Raw genomic sequence first — 21,700 nt, forward strand, 5'->3', positions numbered from 1 at the left:
CCCGTTAGGGAGTTTCCTTCTCTATTTTTCCTGTTTACCATTATCATTGAAAGTTGACCCCAGAAAAGTAATAAATCTTCCAATGGGGACACTAGTTGTGGTGACCTGGGGATCCCCAAGGAATTTCCCTCATTTGCAGGGATTTCCTCTCACTTCCTGTTTGGCTATGGGACAGGAAGTGAAGGGAAACTCTGCAATGGTACACAGAGAGCAAACAAAAAATCTGACAGGGGTTATAACCCTCCCTTACTCTATCCAAAAAATAAATAAAAAATAATGTAGCATTACCCCCGGAGGAGCTACTGGTTGTTTTGGGTGGCACATTTACTTCATGGCTCCCCCAGATTCCTGGTAGAAGTAAAGGAATGTCCGCAACAGGTGTTCTTTGCTGTGCTCTTTATTACCCAGCCGGGTAAAAACAAACTTGTGGTGAGGAAAGTAAAGTTGAAGAAGAGAGAACAGCAGATTCAGCTCGTGATGATAGGGAAACAGTCCTGCTCCCAAGCGTAAAAACTTCTTTGCGCCACTCCTGCTTGAGTAGGTTTAGTGTACCCGGACAGGCCTCTCTCACTGACCTGGCAGCCGGAGTATCATTCGGACAATTGTAGCATAAAGTCTCTGCCACAGACCCTCCTTGGTGAATCTCAGAATGATACCTCTGCCACAGGCCTTCTCTGGGTTGTAATCACAGAGATATCCCTCCTTAGATGAATTATGCCTGGGTCTCCTTCAACTTGTCGCCCATGTACCGACTGACAGGTGATCAATCCCTCAGTGTCCGGCTACCTCGATCCCCGGTGGTTTGTCAAGGCCCTTTTGGATCACCAGCCTCTCAATGGCGCTCCTCAGACGGACTCCCCACCGAACAGCAGTACAGCTTGGGATCCTCAAAGGTGGGAACCCAGTCGCTCACTGGGTCCCCGTCACTGTTCAGATGCTCCGGGCCAACATGGTCCCGGAACCAGGAACACTGTGTCGCACGCACGCCCCGGCCAGTTAGGCCATAAAGCCGGGCCGCCGTGATGTGGTCACCCTAAAGGTGGCTGACACACTCGAAGAAAAAGACCCAGAACCAATGGCGTCTGTCTCATAAACACCCCTCCCCAGCATGCACAGCAAGGTCAAACCCTCCTGATTGGCTGCTGGGAAAGAGCACCCAAACCTTGACTCCACTGCTGCCATCTGCAGCACCGGGGTTGGAAGAACACCCCAGCCTAACAGAATAGCCCACAGCATAGCCCAGCTGAGACAGACACCCTGTTTTGCACTTAACAATCTGGATCAGAGTCTAACTACACTCTGATCTACCCTTAAATTTAACTAGCACCGGTACCATAAAGTTCACAGGTGCTACAATAAGTTTTGCCTCTAGTTCAGGGGTGGCAAACACAAGGCCCGCGGGCCGAATACGGCCCGCCAGACCTTGCCATAAGGCCCGCGCAACGGTCCATCCGTTGCCACTAGTAGTGCAACGGATCGTGACCGATCCGTGATCCGCGGAGCGCACCGCTGCCTCGGCCTTAGGAAAGGCCGCGGCTTCGGCCTAGCTCCGGAGCGGTCGACCATCTTAGTACACCCGGCTCCTATGATGGACGTCTCGGAGATCCAATCCCGGGACCGCGGGACGTGTGATGTCCATCATAGGCGCCGCAGACTCCAGAAGGTCGGCAATTACAAGCCTCCTCCACAGCATGCACATTGCACTGTAAAGATCCCGGCTCGGGCGGATGGCTCTCCTCCCCTCCTTTCTGGCTGGCTGGCGTGACAAATGATGGGTGTATGTCAGGTAGGTCCATGTTACATGTATGTCATGTAGGTGAAGTCATTGTGTATGTCAGGTAGGTCCATGTATGTCAGGTAGGTGAGGTCAATGTATGTCAGGTAGGTCATGTATGTCAGGTAGGTCCATGTATGTCAGGTAGGCAGGGCCGGACTTACCATTGGCCTTGACTGGGCTCAAGCCCAGAGGCCCCACCCAATAGGGGGCCCCCTTTAAAAAAAAAAAAAAAAAAAAATGTTATTTATATAATATATATATATATATATATATATTTTATTATTATTATTAAAGGGCCCAGGGGTCTCCAGGGCCCCGGATGGCAACCCACCTTTTTTTATTTATTTTTTGTAAAAAATGTTTTTTTTATATATTTTTTATTTTTATATATATAATATATATATATGTATATATATATATATATATATATATATATATTTTATTATTATTATTAAAGGGCCCAGGGGTCTCCAGGGCCCCCGGATGGCAACCCACCTTTTTTATTTTTTTATAAAAAAAATTACATTTTTTTTTATATATATATATATATATTTTTTTTTATTAAAGGGCTCAGAGGTCCCCAGGGCCCCATGTGGCAACCCCCCCTTTTTTATTTTTTTTATAAATGTTTATTTTTTTATTTTTGTTTATTTTTTTATTTTTTATTAAAAGGCCCAGAGGTTCCCAGGGGCCCAGAGGTCTTTATAAATGTTTTTTTTTTTATTATTAAAGGGCCCAGAGGTTTATTTTTTCTTTTTATTAAAAGGCCCAGAGGTCCCCAGGGCCCCGGATGGCTACATATATTTATATATATTTGTTTTCTTCTTTATTTCTTCTTTTTTTTGTAAAGGCCCCCCCACTTCTCAATTTGCGGCAGCCCCCACGCTTCTCAATTTCAGGCGGCAGCACCCCCACCCCCCCTAGGTTCTCTGCTTCAGGGGGCCCATGCCTTAAGCTGTGCAAGGGGCCCCAAAATTCCTGATGGCGGCCCTGCGCATACCTCCCAACACGCACGGATTCTGTGGGACTTTCCCGCACAGACAGCTTCTTCCCGCAGTCCCGCAAAAGGGTTAATTTTCCCGCACTGCAAGAGGAGGCAGCACGGAAGCAGGAGGAACCGGAGTGGTGTGTGGAGGACTGTGGCTGCTGAAGGGAAGAAAGCCGAGAGCCGGGCTAATGACAGTCTGTGGCCCCGGCTGTTGGCACAGGTGAGAGGCACTCCCCCCTCAACAACTGCAAAATCCCCCCCGCTCAACAACTTTAATGCGCTCCCCCCCGCTCAACAACTTCAATTCGCCCCCCCCCCCGCTCAACAACTTCGATCCCCCCCAATTCTCGGCTCCAGGGGGCCCCTTCAACACTCAAGCCCAGGGGCCCCCACCACCCTAAGTCCTGCCCTGCAGGTAGGTGAAGTCAGTGTATGTCAGGTAGGTGAGGTCAGTGTATGTCAGGTAGGTGAGGTCAGTGTATGTCAGGTTGGTGAAGTCATTGTGTATGTCAGGTAGGTCATGTATGTCAGGTAGCCCATCTCATCCTATCCCACCATACCCCATCCCATCTCATTCCACCCTACCCCATCTCATCCTACCCCATCCCACTCCACCCCCACCCCATGCCATTGTATACCACCCCATCTCGTCCCCATCCCATCCTACGGCCCCCCCACCCCATCCACCCCCATCCTACCCCACCCCATCTCATCCCGCCCCATCCCATCCTACCCCATCCCATCTCAGGGTGGATGGAAGGAGAGTGGAGGGTACAGAGGTCAGATATTGCACACGGTCCATAGCATACTCCTGTATCCTGCATTTCGCACGCAGCAAACTCCTGAACCCTGCGCTCCATAAAACCAGTCTTACAGATACAACCGGCCCTTTGAGGTCAACCATACTGCTAATGCGGCCCCGATGAATTTGAGTTTGCCACCCCTGCTCTAGTTCTACCTGCATAGCTCCCAACTGTCCCTGATTTCGAGGGACTGTCCCTGATTTGGAACAATGTCCCTCTCTCCCTCATTACTCCTCATGTATGCCTCATTTTAGTCTGATATATATATAGTTGTATATAAAATGCACTTTTTATCTTTAAAAACGTATTTCCAGTGCTAAACCTTTCATCTGATTTCTAAATTGCTGCATATGTAAATCTTAAAAGTCAATATGAAGGAACAGTAGTGGTAAAAAAAAAGCACTTGTGGGTTTAATTAGCCTTTTTTTGGTTAATTCTCCTTTAAGGGGGTGTGGCAGGAGGCGTGTCCTATGCCTACATACGTTTGATAGTAGGTGTCCCTCATTCCCATTCCCTGAAGTATGACCCATCAACTCTAAACTGAAGTGACAGACTTTCAGTCAGCCCCGCCCCCTCTTGTCATGTGACCTCTCCTCCTACACGTGCTTTACACGGACGGGGGGCGTGACTTTCAGCTAGACGGCAGTCCGTCCCAATTGGCCACTCTTCTGACAGCTGACTTCTACGCATCCAATCAGAGCTCTCCGGGAAAGGTCGCGTCCTTGGTTGCCGGGGTCACAAGATGGCGGGGCGCAGGATCTTCGGCAGGCTGCAGCACAATGTCGATTTACCGGCCGCCCTGCGCCTCCCCCCGGAGCCCGTTGCCCCCCGCACCTCCCTCTACCCGCCGGTGGTGGCCTCTATGACCGCCAAGAGTAAGGCGTCCCGGCGGCGACGGATAGAAGGACACTACAGCCGGGTACACGCTCAGACCGACATCGGCAGTAAGCTGCAGCTGATCACCGGACACCAGCGGCTGAAGTACGTGGTGTACCCGCAGAGCTTCGCCCTCAACTCTGACCGCTGGTACCAGCACTTCACCAAGACCGCCTACAGACCGGGGCTACCGGCGACCGGGAGAGGACCGGAGGAGGGGGAGGAGCTAGACCGGATCCGGTCTCTGCTCTGTGATCTCCTACTACATCATTATTATTACACCCGGAGAGGGCGGAGTATCCTGTACAAGGAACACCTCACTTCCTCCGCCCCCTTCATCACCGACCTCACCTCCCTCCTCACCGCCCACTGCAACCACCCGACACCCGGGGAGCTGGGTATGGAGGAGATCTACTCATTACTATGGGGGAGGGGGGAGATCTACTCATTACTATGGGGGGAGATCTACTCATTACTGTGGGGGGAGATCTACTCATTACTATGGGGGGAGGGGGAGATGTACTCATTACTATGGGGGGAGGGGGAGATGTACTCATTACTATGGGGGGAGGGGGAGATGTACTCATTACTATGGGGGGGAGGGGGAGATGTACTCATTACTATGGGGGGAGGGGGAGATCTACTCATTACTATGGGGGGAGGGGGAGATCTACTCATTACTATGGGGGGAGGGGGAGATCTACTCATTACTATGGGGGGAGGGGGAGATCTATTCATCACTATGGGGGGAGGGGGATCTATTCATTACTATAGGGGGAGATCTACTCATTACTATGGGGGGAGGGGGAGATCTATTCATTACTATGGGGGGAGGGGGATCTATTCATTACTATGGGGGAGGGGGAGATCTACTCATTACTACGGGGGAGATCTTTTCATTATTATGGGAAGGGGGGATATTAATGGATCACTATTGAGCGGGGAGGATCTAATGATCACTATATAGGGAATAGGTGAGGATCTATGGACCACTATTGGGGAGAGGGGGAGGATCTACTGATCACTATATAGGGAGGATATGTGATGATCATCTAATCACTATTGGGGGTAGAAGAATTGACTGGGAGGGGGTGAGGATCTATGGATCACTATTGGGGATAGGGGGAGGATCTACTGATCACTATATAGGGAATAGGTGAGGATCTATGGACCACTATTGGGGAGAGGGGGAGGATCTACTGATCACTATATAGGGAATAGGTGAGGATCTATGGACCACTATTGGGGAGAGGGGGAGGATCTACTGATTACTATATAGGGAGGATATGTGATGATCATCTAATCACTATTGGGGGTAGAAGAATCGACTGGGAGGGGGTGAGGATCTATGGATCACTATTGGGGATAGGGGGAGGATCTACTGATCACTATATAGGGAATAGGTGAGGATCTATGGACCACTATTGGGGAGAGGGGGAGGATCTACTGATCACTATATAGGGAATAGGTGAGGATCTATGGACCACTATTGGGGGGAGGATCTACTGATCACTATATAGGGAATAGGTGAGGATCTATGGACCACTATTGGGGAGGATCTACTGATCACTATATAGGGAGAATATGTGATGATCATCTAATCACTATTGGGGATAGAAGAATCGACTGGGAGGGGGGTGAGGATCTATAGATCACTATTGAGGGGGGAGGACTTACTGATCACTATATAGGGAGGGGTGATCTACGGATTACTATAGAGGGAGGGGGTCTGTCTTCTAATCACTATTGGGGGAGGACCTACTGATCACTATATAGGAAGGGGTGAGGATCTTCTGATCGCTTTTGTGGGAGGGGGAGGACATATTGATTACTATCTATCTATCTATCTATATATATATATATAGATAGATATGTGCGTTGGACTGTGATTGGCTGTCACGGTGGTCACATGATCAGTAGTCGGTTTCACCAGCTCCTGATCATTCCTAGAGCCCCGGAGTTCTGGTTTCTATTCTGAGTGCGCTTTCAGTGCAGAAACTTGTTGACCATGGACAGTAAAGTCCACCTTCCTTTCCATCACACATTAGCTGGAGAACAACAGGTTAAACAATCAACTTCAGCCAATCGGTGGAGGCCTCACACTTGAAAGATCCCGCTGGATCAGCTGGACTTCTATCCGTGTACAGCCAGCTTTATTAGAGTGTTGGGCATGAAGTAGGTTGCTGTGTGGACTTCATAGGGGGGGGCATAAAAGTGTGTCAGAATCTTTGGAAGGTTTCCTTGGTGTTTAGTATGGGTGGGAAATTACGGGTATAGTACACTTTTTGTGAAAATGTAATAACTACCCACATAAAATATGGTCATTTTAATAAAGCAGAACTAAAGTCACATGTCCTGTAATGGTCCGGCACTCACAAAGAGAGCCGGGTTCTACTGGGTGCCAGTCTTCGGCTGTTTTCATTGGCTGGTTCAAGATTGCTTCAATCCCATGCATGTGCAGGAGTGCAGTCATCGTGGCATTTTGGCATTGTGCTAGAATGTAAACGGAGCTGGCATGTACAGCTCAGTGTATATTCTGTAGGGGACTGAGAACAGACAAGTGTATTTTGTTGCACTTTTCTCTGCCTCATAGGTTCATCATGTCACAGGCCATGAAGGCGATGAATTGTCTGGGGATGGCGCATTGATCTTTAGGAATGAATGACTATAGAAGTTTTTAAACCGCTCAAAATTTGGATATTAATCTTCAGTTTGTGTTTTTTGTAGATGTGAATCCTCAGGTCAATTTCTATTGGTTGCGTGGAGAGACCAGGGTTATTCAGGGCCGAAGGAAGGGATGTATTGATCCTGTCCGCTTTCAGATTGATGATAGTCCCCTAGTCCAGCTCAGGGTGGCCAAACCACTTCCAGAGGTAAGTTCGAGCACAGATATTGGTTAACCTGTGAGTCCATTAACATGCATACATGGTGGGAAATCTGCTGCTGGGCAACTCTTCTATTGTCACATCTACGGGGAAAATCTTGAGCGTAACAGATTTGTGGATTCTAAAAAAGAAATCTTAATACCTACCTCACTTGCAAGCTTAACCACTTCAATACCGGCCCATTGTAAAATGACGTCCACAAAGGACCTCTACCGTTCCGGGTGGACGTCATATGACGTCCTGGGCTTTGTGGGGGGGATATCTGAATGATGCCTGCAACCAGAGGCATCATTCAGATATCCTTCTCTTCTGCCGGCGATTCTGCACAACGTAAGAATGATCATAGCGGCGGTTCCGCCGCTAGATTGTTCTTACAGGCGGCGGGAGGGGACATCCCCCCCTCCCGCCGCCATCCGGTGCTTCTCCAGGCTCTCCCGTGCCATCGGGGGCCCGGAGAACGAATCGTCCCGCACTGGCAGGAAGCATAGAGATGACTGGTGACCAGATGGTCACCAGTCATCTCTATGACCATCGGAGGACCCGGGCGCGATGTGATGACGTCACGCCCAGGTCCCCGTAAGTAAACAAAGCCGCAATTGCGGCTGCTAAGCAACCGTAAGCATGAGATCGGTGATTTTTTTTCTTTTCACCGATTTCATGCTTTCCAGCCTGGAGGAGAGATGTGTGGTCTTATTGACCCCGCATCTCTCCATAAAGAGTACCTGTCGCACACATTCCTATTACAAGGGATGTTTACATTCCTTGTAATAGGAATAAAAGTGATAATAAAAAAAAAAAAAGTGTAAAAAAATTAATAAATGTAAAAAAAAAAAAAGAAATACATTTTTTTTAACGCCTCCTCTGTAAATCTAAACTGGTAACCTGTAAAAAATTTCAAAGCATTGCCGATGGAGATTTTTAAGTACCGAAGTTTGGCTCCATTCCATGAGTGTGCGCAATTTTAAAGCGTGAAATGTTAGGTATCTATTTACTCGGTGTAACATCACCTTTCATATTTTACAAAAAAATTGGGCTAACTTTACTGTTTTGTTATTTTTTTAATTCATGAAACAATTTTTTTCCCAAAAAAAGGCGTTTGAAAAATTATTGCGCAAATACCGTGCAAGATAAAACGTTTCAATGACCGTTGTTTTATTCCCTAGGGTGTCTGCTAAAAAAACATATATTTTCTGGAAAAAAATTATGATTTGTACATGTAGGAGAGTAGTGCCAGAATAGGCCTGGTATGGAGGTGTGTATAAAAGCCCTGTATGGAAGTGGTTAATGATGCATAAAATAAGTGATTTAAACCTTCTGTCTATATAAGAATTTTATAACGATCGACAACGGTGCGAAAAGAGAAAACAATTACATTTATTTATACAGAAAGAAAACTTGTATTGGCAACTATAACATAAATGATACAATCTTAAAACAAAGATAATGATACAAAATAATACAAATATGAATATCGTTATAATGGACATACAAGAGCTATCCGTATATCAGGACAAATTATAGGATAGGAAAAGTTACAGAAAAGAAAGAGAAGTAAGATTATTCTTAGGCAATATCTTGAGATAGAAGAAAGTTAGGGAAAAGTAAAGAGAGAGATAAGCGAATACATTACACAGAGATCTTACTCCCTCTAACAACCCCCCTCTAAATTACCCTTCCCAGCACAAATGTTTACACCTTGACTAAATTCCCCAACCCCTCCTAGCACAACCCCCCCCCCCCCATTCTTCCTTCCAGCACGTATCCCCCTTACACTTCCCAGCACAGATGGCCCCCCCAACTTACAGGGTAAAATAGCTACAAGAGCAGGTGCGCTATGCTCTCGCTCTGTGTCCGATCGCTCTTACTGTAGATCGCATTGCACTGTACAAACGCACTGCCCCCTATCTCCTCCAAGGGTTGCTCATCTCCCGGCAGCAGGAAATGTGGAAAGGAGGGTTAGGGCCCTTTCAGACGTGCGTATGTCCGCTTTTTCATCCATCCGTTTGCGGATGAAAACGGGACATACATTGGTCCCTAATGTGATTGCGGGTGTCAGCGGATAAACATCCGCTGACACCCGTAATCACCCGCCTCCGCAAAGATCCGATTTTGCGGACGGAAGAATGTCCTATTTTTTTTTCTTCCGTCATCGGATCGGATGAACACGGACACACGGTTCGTGTTCATCCGATCCCCCCCATAGGGGAAAGCGGAGAAAAGACAGGGCGGTCCCTGCACAGTGTGCAGGGACCGCCCTGTTAGCCGCCAGCTCAGCGGTGATATATGGAGCGATCCCCGCTGAGCTTACGGACACACGGAGGTGGATCATTACTGATCTGCCCCTTGTGAAAGCGCCCTAAGGTAATCAAACTGTATGTGTGTACAGTGCAATGTGCTCTACAGTAGGGGTGATTGGGTCTCATGTGCTAGATAAACGCTCTTCTGTCACAACGTGAGGGCACAATACAGCGCACTTCCTCCTGGCTCTTTCCTTTCTGACCTATTTTTCAGTGCTCCAGCCTCCAGGTTGCTGTCTTTGTCCCGGTCCTAAATGTGGGTGGGGGAAGGAGCTCGGCGGTGGCCGGATGGCCAGGCACAACATCCAAGGTAGGGCTGGTCTGGGGAGCAGAACTGAAATCTGCTTGGGCACAACCCACCCCAGCACCCCCTAAATCTGGCCATGTCTGTCTCACCCAGAAGCTGAAAGCAGAAGGGAGATGGGGAGAAACCGGCTTTCAGTTGCTGCAGAGAGCCGCACAGGGCATTGTTCTGTCATCCTTCGTTCTCTGCTCCACTGATCCTCCTGCTGTCTGGACCCCCTACAGGAGGACTGGTGGTCCATCCTCTTTCAGCAGCCATGTCTATACCTGGGGTGGTCAGCCTTGTCCTGTCTGCTCTGCCTGGTGAGAAGTGCATCCTCAATGGTTGTCCCTGCTAAGACATTTGTTTGTGAAGGCCGAATCATAATGACCGTTCTACAATCTACACTTTTAAAAGTCAAATCGGCAATGGCTGTTTGTCATCGCAGGTTTCACTTGCACCTTGCTGGCAAGGTGACCCAAAATATTGTAGGCATTGCTTCGACATTTAGCTAGACAATTAGTTTCCAGAGGAGGTTGGCGAAGGCACCTACGCATTTCAGTTGTGGTTTCCTATAAAACAATTTGCAGTTCCTAGTTACAACTTACAAGTATTTGTGTTTATGATACCATTATACTGTGTGTGTTTTGTTTGTTTTTTGTTTTTCCTGTAACGCGATTTTCCTTTTTTATTTTTTTTTCCTCAATGAATGCAAAGCATTCTCTAATTGGATGAAATAGAAATCATGACATCACCACCCTCCGTGTCCATCTCATCCAATCACAGAACACTTTGCATTCATTGAGAAACAATGCAAGGTGTTCTCCGCATTCAACAGGTATGCCACATACAGTGAGGGGGGAAAAAAGTATTTGTACGTTTGCCCACTGACAAAGAAATGATCAGTCTATAATTTTATTGGTAGGTTTATTTTAACAGTGGGAGACAGAATAACAGAAATATCCAGAAAAAAACGCATTTCAAAAAAGTTCTAAATTGATTTTGCATTTTAATGCGTGAACTAAGTATTTGATCCCCTATCAGTTGGCAAGATTTCTGGCTCCCAGGTGTCTTCTATACAGGCAACGAGCTCAGATTAGTAGCACTCTCTAAGGGCCCTTTCACACGGAGCGGATCAGTAATGATCTGCTCCGTGTGTCCGCAAAGCTCATCGGGGATCCTCCGTAAAATCCCCGCTGAGCTGGCAGCTGACAGGGCGGTCCCTGTGCAGGGACCGTCCTGTTTCCTCCGCTCTCCCCTATGGGGGATCGGACTAACACGGACCGTATGTCCGTGTTCATCTTATCCGATCCGGCAGACAGAAGAAAAATAGGATTTCTTCCATCCGCAAATGCGGATCTTTGCGGAGGCGGACAAATTACGGGTGTCAGCGGATGTTCAACCGCTGACACCCGTAATCACATAGGGACCCATGTATGTCCCGTTTTCATCCGCAAACGGACGGATGAAAATGCGGACATACGGTCCGTACGTGTGAAAGGGCCCTTAAAGGGAGTGCTCCTAATCTCGGCTTGTTACCTGTATAATAGACACCTGTTCACAGAAGCAATCAATCAGATTCCAATCTCTCCACCATGGTCAAGACCAAAGAGCTGCCCAAGGATGTCAGGGAGAAGATTGTAGACCTACACAAGTGTGGAATGGACTACAAGACCATCGCCAAGCAGCTTGGTGAGAGGGTGACAACGGTTGGTGCGATTATTCGCAAATGGAAGAAATACACAAAATAACTGTCAATCTCCCTTGGTCTGGGGCTCCATACAAGATCTTACCTCGTGGAGTTTCAATGATCAGGAAGGTGAGGAATGAGCCCAGAACTACACGGGAGAATCTTGTCAATGATCTCAAGGCAACTGGCACCATAGTCCCCAAGAAAACAATTGGTAACACACTACGCTGTGAAGTACTGAAATCCTGCAGTGCCCACAAGGTCCCCCATATACAGGCCCGTCTGAAGTTTGCTAATGAACATTTCACTCATTAAAATGCAAATCGATTTTATAACTTTTTTTTTTTTTTTTTTTTATGCGTTTTTTTTATTTTTTTTTTTTGTCATTCTGTCTCTCACTGGTAAAATACTCCTAGCGTTAAAATGATAGACTGGTCATTTCTTCGTCAGTGGGCAAATCAGCAGGGGATCAAATACTTTTTTTCCTCGCTGTGCGTACTTTGCTCCAAGATGGAGCAATGTAACTATGCTATAAAATCCATATCTGGAGTTCAGCTTTAAAGGTTGCAAGGAGTCTTGTGTAGATGTGGGAATTCAGTCAGAACCTTTAACAAGGGCTGCCTGTGATTAGATTGCATGTGTGTTACTGGGAAAAATAAATATCTATCTGCATACAGTAATTTAAAGCCCCTTTTAACTTTTTTTTTATATTCTTAGGTGCTATAATTTCATAATTTGTGTTCATTTTAGAACTGTATACATAATGAGCTCTTTGTCTATTTTCAGCTTGTTCCTCTGGATCATGTTGTACCTGAAGAGGTTCCGTTCATCCCGTATGAGCCAAGCAAATTACCTCTCTTTACAAGACAATATGAGAACAACATATTCATTGGTAAATTCATTTTGTAGTCGGCATGCATTACAGTCAGCAGTAGATGGAGTTAAAGGGCTTGTAAACCTTACTGTTTTTTCACCTCAAGGCATCCTGTGCATTAAAGCGGCGTTCCACCCGCACGTCCCACCCGCAATTATTATTTTTTTTTTTAAAGTCGGCAGTTACAAACACTGTAGCTGCTGACTTTTAATAAGGACACTTACCTGTCCTAGGCACCCGCGATGTCAGCGCCCACCCCCCCCCTGAGGCTGATCCCTCGATCGCGGCAGGTCCCTACTCCGCCACCCTTACTAAGGAAAACAGGCAGTGGAGCCTTGCGCCTCCACTGCCTGTTTCCTACTGCGCATGCGAGAGTCTCACGGCACTTTGTGAATGGGTGGCTGCTTTTTTGGGATACACACAGTTCCCAGAAGGCAGCGCGCCCCATTGACCAGAAGACGCGAGGACGACGAGTAAGAAGACCTGACGCAGACTAGGAAAGGGAATTAGGAATATCCGCATAGCAACCGGATTTTCTGGTAAGTAAAAAACATTATTTATTTTTTATTTTTTTTACAGTGGACTTGCCAGTCAATGGTCGCCAGTCAACGGTCGCCAGCCCTTTTTATTTATTTTTTGGATAGAGTGGAGAGGGATTGTGGAGAGGGATATAGCCCCATTAGGGAGATTCAGCCTCTATATGTCCTGTTTGTTATTATCATTAAAAGTAAAAGAAAAGCCCAAATTTTGGGTTCTCCCCAGAAAAGTAATAGAGGGGAAATCTTCCAATGGGGACACTGGTTCTGGGGGTCCCCAAGGAATTCCCCCTAATTTGCAGGGATTTCCTCTCGCTTCTTGCTTTGTCTATGGGGCAGTAAATGAAGGGAAATCTCTGCAATGGGACAGAGTTGGTTTAAAAAAGTCTGACGGGTTATAACCTTCCCTTGCTGTATCCAAAATGGGGTGGGGGGGTTGCCAATACTTTTTCTACTTTTAAATCTTATCGCCAGGTGTGATTTGTATTGTATACTCACATTCGTCCATCCAGCGTGACACAATGAGTATTTATTTATATTTCATACCTGTGGGAATGTTGGGGAAGATGAGTCGCTGTACTATGGTGATTGCCATGAATTTCTGAGGTCTGTGCCGACTGGCTTCCCTTCAGCACACTGACTGCTGGGGGTCCCTTGCTTAGCACTGCTGCCATTCACAGAAAACCTTATATTTTTTCAGTGAACACAATCGGAGAAAGTCCTGTATTCATTAACCACTTGTCGACTGCACTATAGCTGAATGATGGATACAGCGCAGTCCACTTCTGGGAGGGCGTCTATTGACATCATCCCAGAACCACATCTAGCATGCTCTGTGATCGCTATGTCTTAGGACAATCACAATAGCTCTTTACCACGTGATCAGCTGTGTCCAATCAAAGCTGATCACTAGGGTTGTCCCGATACCACTTTTTTAGGATTGAGCACAAGTACCGATACTTTTTTTTAAATGCAGCCTTGCGTCTCTCCCCCCAAAATGCAGCCTTGTATAGGCCCCCAGCCTGGTAGTTGTTCGGCGATCGGGGAACATAACAGCTTTCATTTGAATAGCTGTGTGTTCCCCGCGTCGTCATATATAGCCTCTCCCACTTGTCCGGGCACTTTGATGGACAGATCACCCGTCCAATCCTGGGACGAGTGATCTGTCTATCAATGTGCCCTGACAAGGGGGAGGGGCTATATATGACGAGGCGCGGCGGGGAACACACAGCTATTCAAATGAAAGCTGTTATGTTCCCCGAGCGCCAAACAACTAGACGGCGGCAGTGGCAGCAGCTCTCCTCCAGTGGTATGTTTTACATACCCGAGGACTGCTCTGCTGTCCGCCTCCTTTCCGCCTTCCTCTCTGCCCCTCAGGCTCCTCTCCGACCGCTCTCCGCCCACACTCAGAGAAAAAAAATAAAAATAAAGTATCGGGTCAGGCATCGGGAGCATTTGCGCGAGCACAAGTACTCACGCAAATGCTCAATATCGGTACCGATACTAGTATCGGTATCAGGACAACCCTACTGATCACGATGTAAACACAATTGCCGCTTATCGTCATTCCTTTCCTAGCGCTGTGACAGCGTGAGGAGAGCCGCTAACTGGCAAGTGTAAAAGGAGACATTTACGCTGATCGGGCCACTAAAAATTTGTGTAGCCTCATCAGCACACATCAGTGAAGGAGGAAACGTAAATGTTTGCAAAATGTTATAACATTCAACAAAAATTTGGCCTTTTTTTTTCCTTTTAACAAAAAATAAAAAACCCAGTGATGAATGAATACCACCAAAAGAAAGCTCTATTTGTGTGGGAAAAAATATAACAATTTAATTTGGGTATTATTATTATACAGGATTTATATAGCTCCAACAGTTTGCGCAGCGTTGTATGACCGCGCAATTGTCATTCAAAGTGTAACAGCGCTGAAAACTGGCCTGGGCAGGAAGGGGGTGAAAGTGCCTAGTTGGCAAGTAGTTAAAAAAATAAATAAATACAAGGTATTTTTATAAATGGCAGCAGTGCTAACAAAGCACACCCTTGTGGTGAGAGTACAGAGGGAAAGCCGCTCAAACAGAATCTAAGCAGGACCTGGAAGACTGCAGCTGTCACTTTTTAGTAGTGCTGACTGCAAAGGTTGTCGGCTTCCACTGCAGCCCTTCAGGTGTGAGAGATGCATACTTGTGCCAAGCTGGACCAATGCGTGCAATACAGACCATACCTGGAGTTGTGCTTTAATTTTAATCCTCATCCTGCTAGCATTAGATAATGGGAAAGGTATATCATATTTACTTTGTTTTAAAAAAAAATATATATATCAATCTCTCCTCCTCCTCCTCCGCCTTCTTCTTCGCTGATGGCTTTTGAATCATTGTATTGTTCTGTTTTTTTTCCTGATCTTGGCCTAATCAGTTGCCATCTTCCACCTAGGTGCCAAAGTAAACAGTCCCTGTAGCTTTGGCCATACACAGTTTCATCTGGTGCCCGAGCGTTTCCAGAGGAATCGGATGCAGAGGTTGAAACTTGCAGACCAGATTGAAGCGTTTCTACGTGCCAATGCTATCGCAAGTCTTTTTGCTTGGACTGGAGCACAAGCTATGTATCAAGGTAACACTACCTATACCCCCCCCCCCCCCCCCTGTGTTTTGTCCTTGTCGCATTTGCACACCAAGTAAACATATTGAGACGTGTGGAGTGTTGATGCTTCGTCTGACAAATGCCCGCTGTTTGAGAGAAAAATAATAATTTGCATAACCTCCTGCAGGTTTCTGAGTGTGCTAGGTAGGACCTAAAAGTGAAGCAGAAGTACTAAGGGTGTATGTAGCAAACCTTGTTACTCTTGCTTTTGCTCCTGCCATCAGTTCCAAGTGTAGGCTGTAAAACTGAGCTCCTGACATATTTGGAACACTATTCAGAAGTGTAAAGAATTCCAGCCTGATGCCTCGTACACACGGTCGGAATTTCCGATGGCCTAAAATCCGATGGAATTTTTTGTCGAATTCCGTTCAAGCTGTCTGGCATACACACTGTCAGACCAAATTCCGTCCGTCCAAAACGCAGGGACGTAAAACACTACGAGGAGCTGAGGAAAATGAAGTTCAATGCTTCCGAGCATGCGTCAACTTGATTCTGAACATGCATGGGTTTTTTTTCTGTCGGAGTCGCACACAGACGGTAGAAATTTCCTATCGGTTTTTTTTTCCCATCGAAAAAAAAAGAAAAAAGTTATTTCTAAACGCCGACGAGAAAAAAAGTCTGATGGGGGCCTATAGACTTTTTTTCAGCGGAAATTCCGATCGTGTGTACGCACCATAACACTGTTTAAAATGTAATCTCTCTTCTCCCCCCCCCCCCCCCACTTGCTACCTGTCCTGTGAATTCTCTGTTAAAGATAGGCAAGCATAGATATTTTTTTTATTAAAGGGTCACTAAAGGAAAAAAAACATTTTGCCTAAAATTAATGTCTGCAAGGTAGACAGACAGAATAGTGTAATGATTCTGTTAAAAAACTAGTAAATACCTATTAAATTCCTTCATCTATATCATCTCCGGCATTCTAGTTTCTGTTCTCTCATTCACTTCCTGGTTTGCATCGCTCGTTCATGTAAGATCTACATTTCCCAGTATGAATTGCGGCACGCCCAGTAATTCACACCTCCTTGAAGTCTGTAACACGTAGAGAGCGTCCTGCCACACAGATGTAGTTCCCAGGAGGGGGCGAGCACGTCACTGACCACCGCAGTAAAGCCTCCCTTCATGGTGGTCAGTAAAATCAGACAAGCAGGAAGTGAACAGAACAGAGAAGAAATAGAGCAACTTCTGAGTAAAAACAAACGATGAGGAAGTGAAAAGAGGAATGTCTGCCGGTAAAGGATGCTTATTAAGAAAAATAAAATGTTTCCTTTACAACCCCTTTAAGCTTCAGTCTGGTCACACAGTGGAGTTGAGAGGGAGATTGACAACAGCTAGGAATTCCATGAGCGGCAACGTCACCCATGTCCCAGCTGTTGTCGTGCTCCCTTCTCTCCCCTGCAGCAGCTGTTTACTGACACAGGGGGGAGCTGGAGCTGCAGATCACATGACCAGAGTGGGCTAAAAATAGGCAAGTATACACTTTTTTTTTTTTTCCTTCACAGGTTAGGCAGGAATTCTACTTCTCTAATCCGTGCAGTGCCATACCGCATGTTTCAACACAAACCAAATCTGCGGACACAGGAATATGAAGACTTTGTGCACAGCAGGGCAATGAATGACACCATGATCAATGCACATCTTGAGGCCCATGCACACGATTGAATTTTCCGACGGGAATTGTGTAATGGCAGGATGTTGTCTGAAAATCCGACCGTTTTGTACGCTCCATCGGACATTTGTCGGATTTTCCGCCAACAAATGCGGGATAGCATGCTTTAAAATTTTCTGACAACAAATGTGTGTTGTCGGATTATCCGATCGTGTGTACACAAGTTTTTCTAACAAAACTCCAAAGTAAAAACACGCATGCTCAGAAACAATGCTAACCATAACACCTTGGCAGAAATTGCCCAAAGGGTGGCGCTAAGGGGCTGAAAAAACACTTTTTTTTAGCGCTTGTTGGACGACACCCTTCAGAAAAAGTCTACAGAAAATGCGATCGTGTGTACCAGACTTAAGGCAGTTGAAAAACACAAGGTGTAGACCGGAACCTTTACTATGTCTTTAAAAGATAAGTTCACTTTAAAAAAAAAAAAAAACTAAATGCACATTCTTTTGCAGATAAAGTGCTTTTAATTTTTTGTTGCTGGAGCCTGTAAAGCACCACACCAGATTACAGATGCCATGCAGGTCTCTTGCAGATCTGTCAGTGTATCCGTTTACCTGTACCTCTTATAAGGAAGCCAATTACATCCTGACTGGAAGAATCAATGGTCTACCGCAGCACCCCGGTAGTTCATTGAAAACTACAAGCCGGCAGCTGCAAGGGATGTGAGAACTTTTAGTTCATTCATACACAGAGCCCTGTGTATGAATGGGGCGGCCGTGTCGGCAGAGCCCCGCATTGTCTGTGCTATTTTCAAAAAGTGACAGCTGGTACAGGGTACTTCTAATGTTTCATTATGTCCTCCCAATACAAATTGCTGAAATGGGGGCCCCCCCCCCCCCCAAAAAAAAAACTTACCCCTCCTAGCACAAATGCTTTACCCCTACAATTTCTACTCCTGGTTACACATCTTCCCTCCCCCTCCCAACACAAATTCTCCTAAATCACCCCTTCTAGAACAATACTCACCCCCTACTGCCCTCCAATCTTTTTGTGCCCCCCCCCCTTTTATTATACCACAGTGCCCAGGGCAGCCATCCACTCCTTGTCCCAGGCCCTGGGTGCCGCTGGGCATGATGGCCAATTGGCTTCTAACTGTAGCTTGTTCAGTTAACCACTTAACCCCCGGACCATATTGCTGGTCAAAGACCAGAGCACTTTTTGCGATTCGGCACTGCGTTGCTTTAACTGACAATTGCGCGGTCGTGCGACGTGGCTCCCAAACAAAATTGGCGTCCCTTTTTCCCCACAAATAGAGCTTTCTTTTGGTGGCATTTGATCACCTGTGCGGTTTTTAGTTTTTGCGCTATAAACAAAAATAGAGCGACAATTTTGAAAAAAATGTATATATTTTTTTACTTTTTGCTATAATAAATATCCCCCAAAAATATATAAGGATTTTTTTTCCCTCAGTTTAGGCCGATACTTATTCTTCTACATATTTTTCGTAAAAAAAAATCGCAATAAGCGTTTGGTTTGTGCAAAAGTTATAGCGTTTACAAAATAGGGGGTATTTTTATGGCATAAAAAAAATTTTTTTTTTACTAGTAATGGCGGCGATCAGCGTTTTGATTATTTTTTTTTTTTTTCGGTACTGTGACATTATGGCGGACACTTCGGACACTTTTGACACATTTTTGGGACCATTGCCATTTATATAACGATCAGTGCTATAAAAATGCATTGGATTACTATAAAAATGCCACTGGCAGTGAAGGGGTTAACACTAGGGGGCGGGGAAGGGGTTAAGTATGTTCCCTGGGTGTGTTCTTACTGTAGGGGGTGGTGGCCTCACTAGGGGAAATGACTGATCTTCTGTTCATACATTGTATGAACAGAAGATCAGCATTTCTCTCCCTGACAGGACTGGCTTACACACACACAGCTCCCGGTTCCCGCTCTGTAACTAGCGATCGTGTGTGCCCGCCGGGCACGGGAGTCGGGGGCGTGCGCGCACCCCTAGTGGCCTGCACGAGAGCCGACATATAGCTACGGGCTCTCGCGCAGGGGAGCCGAGCTGCCACCGTATAACTGCGGCGGCTGGTCGGCAAGCAGTTAAAAGTCTGGAAGCTGATTTGTTTTTATGCAGTTGCACCAGATTTTGCACTCTTCAGTTTTAGTAAACCCCCCACTTTTTTTAAACTTGAAATAAAAATTATTATTGGATGCTTTTAAGGTAAACGGTGTTGTTTTGTTTTGCAGGTTTCTGGAGTCAGGCAGATGTGACGCGGGCATTCGTCTCGCAAGCAGTTATTTCCGATGGGAAGTATTTTTCATTTTTTTGCTACCAGCTCAATACAATCGCTCTGGCAGTGGACTCTGATAAGGATCCCAACCGCAAGAACATTTGTTGGGGAACAGAGAGCGCTCCTCTCTATGAGGCTGTGGAAGAAGGGGACATTAAAGGGTTTAACGAGGACGTTTTTAGGCAGCTTGTTGCCTTCTTTCAGAACCGTCCAGAATAGCCGTTATATATTATGTATATATTTACAGATCTCGGAATGCACTTGGCAATTATTGTTCAAATAAAGTGTCAGCGGCTTTGTTTCTAAAAGCAATGTCTATTTGGTGTGTTTTTTTTTTTTTTTGGTGAGGGGGGGGTGGGGACTGCAGTTTGGCTCGGGTTCCCCCATAGCAAGCCACTTGCTCTGGGGCACTCAACAGGAGGGAGGAACCAGGAGAGCCAACGGGGGATCCAAGAAGAGGAGGATCTGGGCTGCCCTGTGCAAAACCACTACACAGAGCAGGTAAGTATAACCAGTTTGTACAGTCTGTTATTTTTCTATAAAAATAACAATCAATTTAACCACTTCAGCCCCAGAAGGTTTTACCCTCTTCCTGACCAAAGCACTTTTTACAATTTGGCACTGTCACTTTAACTGGTAATTGCGCGGTCATGCAATGCTGTACCCAAACAATGTCCTTTTTTTTTTTCTCTCCCAAATAGAGCTTTTTTTGGTGGTATTTTGACGATTTTATATATAATATACTACATATTTTTTGGTAATAAGTATGTGAACCCTTTTGAAATGATATGGATTTCTGCACAAACTGCTCATAAAATGTGATCTGATCTTCATCTAAGTCACAACAATAGACAATTACAGTCTGCTTAAAGGGTCACTATAAAGGAAAAATTTTTTTTGCCTAAAATGAATGTCTGCAAGGTAGACAGACAGAATAGTGTAATGATTCTGTTAAAAAACAAGTAACTACCTATTCAATTCCTTCATCTATATCACCGCCGGCATTCTAGTTTCTGTTCTCTCATTCACTTCCTAGTTTGCGGCGCTTGTTCATGTAAGAACTACATTTCCCAGTATGAATTGCAGCACGCCCAGTAATTCACACCTCCTTAAAGTCTCTAACACGTAGAGAGCGTTCTGCCACACAGATGTAGTTCCCAGGAGGGGGTGAGCACGTCACTGACCACTGCAGTAAAGCCTTCCATCACGGTGGTCAGTAAAATCAGACAAGCAGGAAGTGAACAGAACAGAGAAGAAATGGAGCAACTTCTGAGCAAAAACGAACAATGAGAAAGTGAAAAGAGGAATGTCTGCAGGTAAAGGATGCTTATTATGAAAAATACATGTTTTTCCTTTTACAACCCCTTTAATATACAAACGCACAAAGAATTAAATGTGGTTGTCTATTGTTGTGACTAAGATGAAGATCAGATCACATTTTATGACCAATTTGTGCAAAGGGGTTCACATACTTTTTTCTTGCAACTGTATTGATTGGTTTGCGCAAAAGTTATAGCATCTACAAACTATGGGAAAGATTTTTTTTTTTTTTTTATACTAGTAATGGCAGTGATCTGCGATTTTAAACGTTATTGCAACATTTCGGTGGACAGATCAGACACATTTTTGGGACCATTGGCATTTTATACAGTGATTGGTGCTATAAAAATGCACTGATTGCTGTGTAAATGTCACTGGCAGGGGTTAACACTAGGGGGCAATCAAGGGGTTAAATGTGTGTTCTAACTTTATGGGGATAGTACTGAGTAGTAGAGGAGACATATTGCTGTTCCTACTTACTAGGAACAAACAACATGTCTCCTCTCTGACAGCACAGGGATTTGTGTGTTTACGCACACAAATCCCTGTGCTGGCGCTCATGCACCCAATCGCGCATTGGCCAGCGGCGATCGCAGGCCACGTGCATCGGGCCCCCCCAGCCGTGCAGCGCGTGGATGCCCTCTGGCGACTTTTAAAGGAAACCCTGTGCAGGGTTTCATGGATGCCATTCTGCCCCTGTAAATAGACATGAACCGGTTAAATAACCCATAGTTCTGCCAGTTGCTGCAGCTTTTTACCTTTGGTCTAAGCTGCCATTATTTTTTGTATTCCTGCTTTTTGGGCATATTTAAAATAAACCTT

The 21,700-nt window shown here is 45.8% G+C and overlaps 1 protein-coding gene across 1 annotated transcript; it reads left to right on the forward strand.

The window, feature by feature from the left end:
* Positions 1-4,257: 4,257 nt before the first annotated feature.
* Positions 4,258-19,874, forward strand: MRPS30 (mitochondrial ribosomal protein S30). Its single transcript, XM_040339179.1, has 5 exons — positions 4,258-4,842; positions 7,172-7,317; positions 12,386-12,491; positions 15,443-15,619; positions 19,515-19,874. Exons 1-5 carry the CDS (start codon positions 4,311-4,313, stop codon positions 19,775-19,777), a joined length of 1,224 nt encoding a protein of 407 aa, XP_040195113.1. The 5' UTR covers positions 4,258-4,310; the 3' UTR covers positions 19,778-19,874.
* Positions 19,875-21,700: the final 1,826 nt, after the last annotated feature.

The sequence above is a fragment of the Rana temporaria genome, chromosome 1 (genome assembly GCF_905171775.1).
Source record: "Rana temporaria chromosome 1, aRanTem1.1, whole genome shotgun sequence".
NCBI lineage: Eukaryota > Metazoa > Chordata > Amphibia > Anura > Ranidae > Rana > Rana temporaria.

Excerpts from the sequence above, each read along its gene's own strand:
- MRPS30 (XM_040339179.1), top strand. The coding sequence starts at position 4,311 with ATGGCGGGGCGCAGGATCTTCGGCAGGCTGCAGCACAATGTCGATTTA. Across the intron at positions 4,843-7,171 it reads CCCGACACCCGGGGAGCTGG|ATGTGAATCCTCAGGTCAAT; the intron begins GTATGGAGGAGA and ends TGTTTTTTGTAG. Across the intron at positions 15,620-19,514 it reads AGCACAAGCTATGTATCAAG|GTTTCTGGAGTCAGGCAGAT; the intron begins GTAACACTACCT and ends TTTGTTTTGCAG.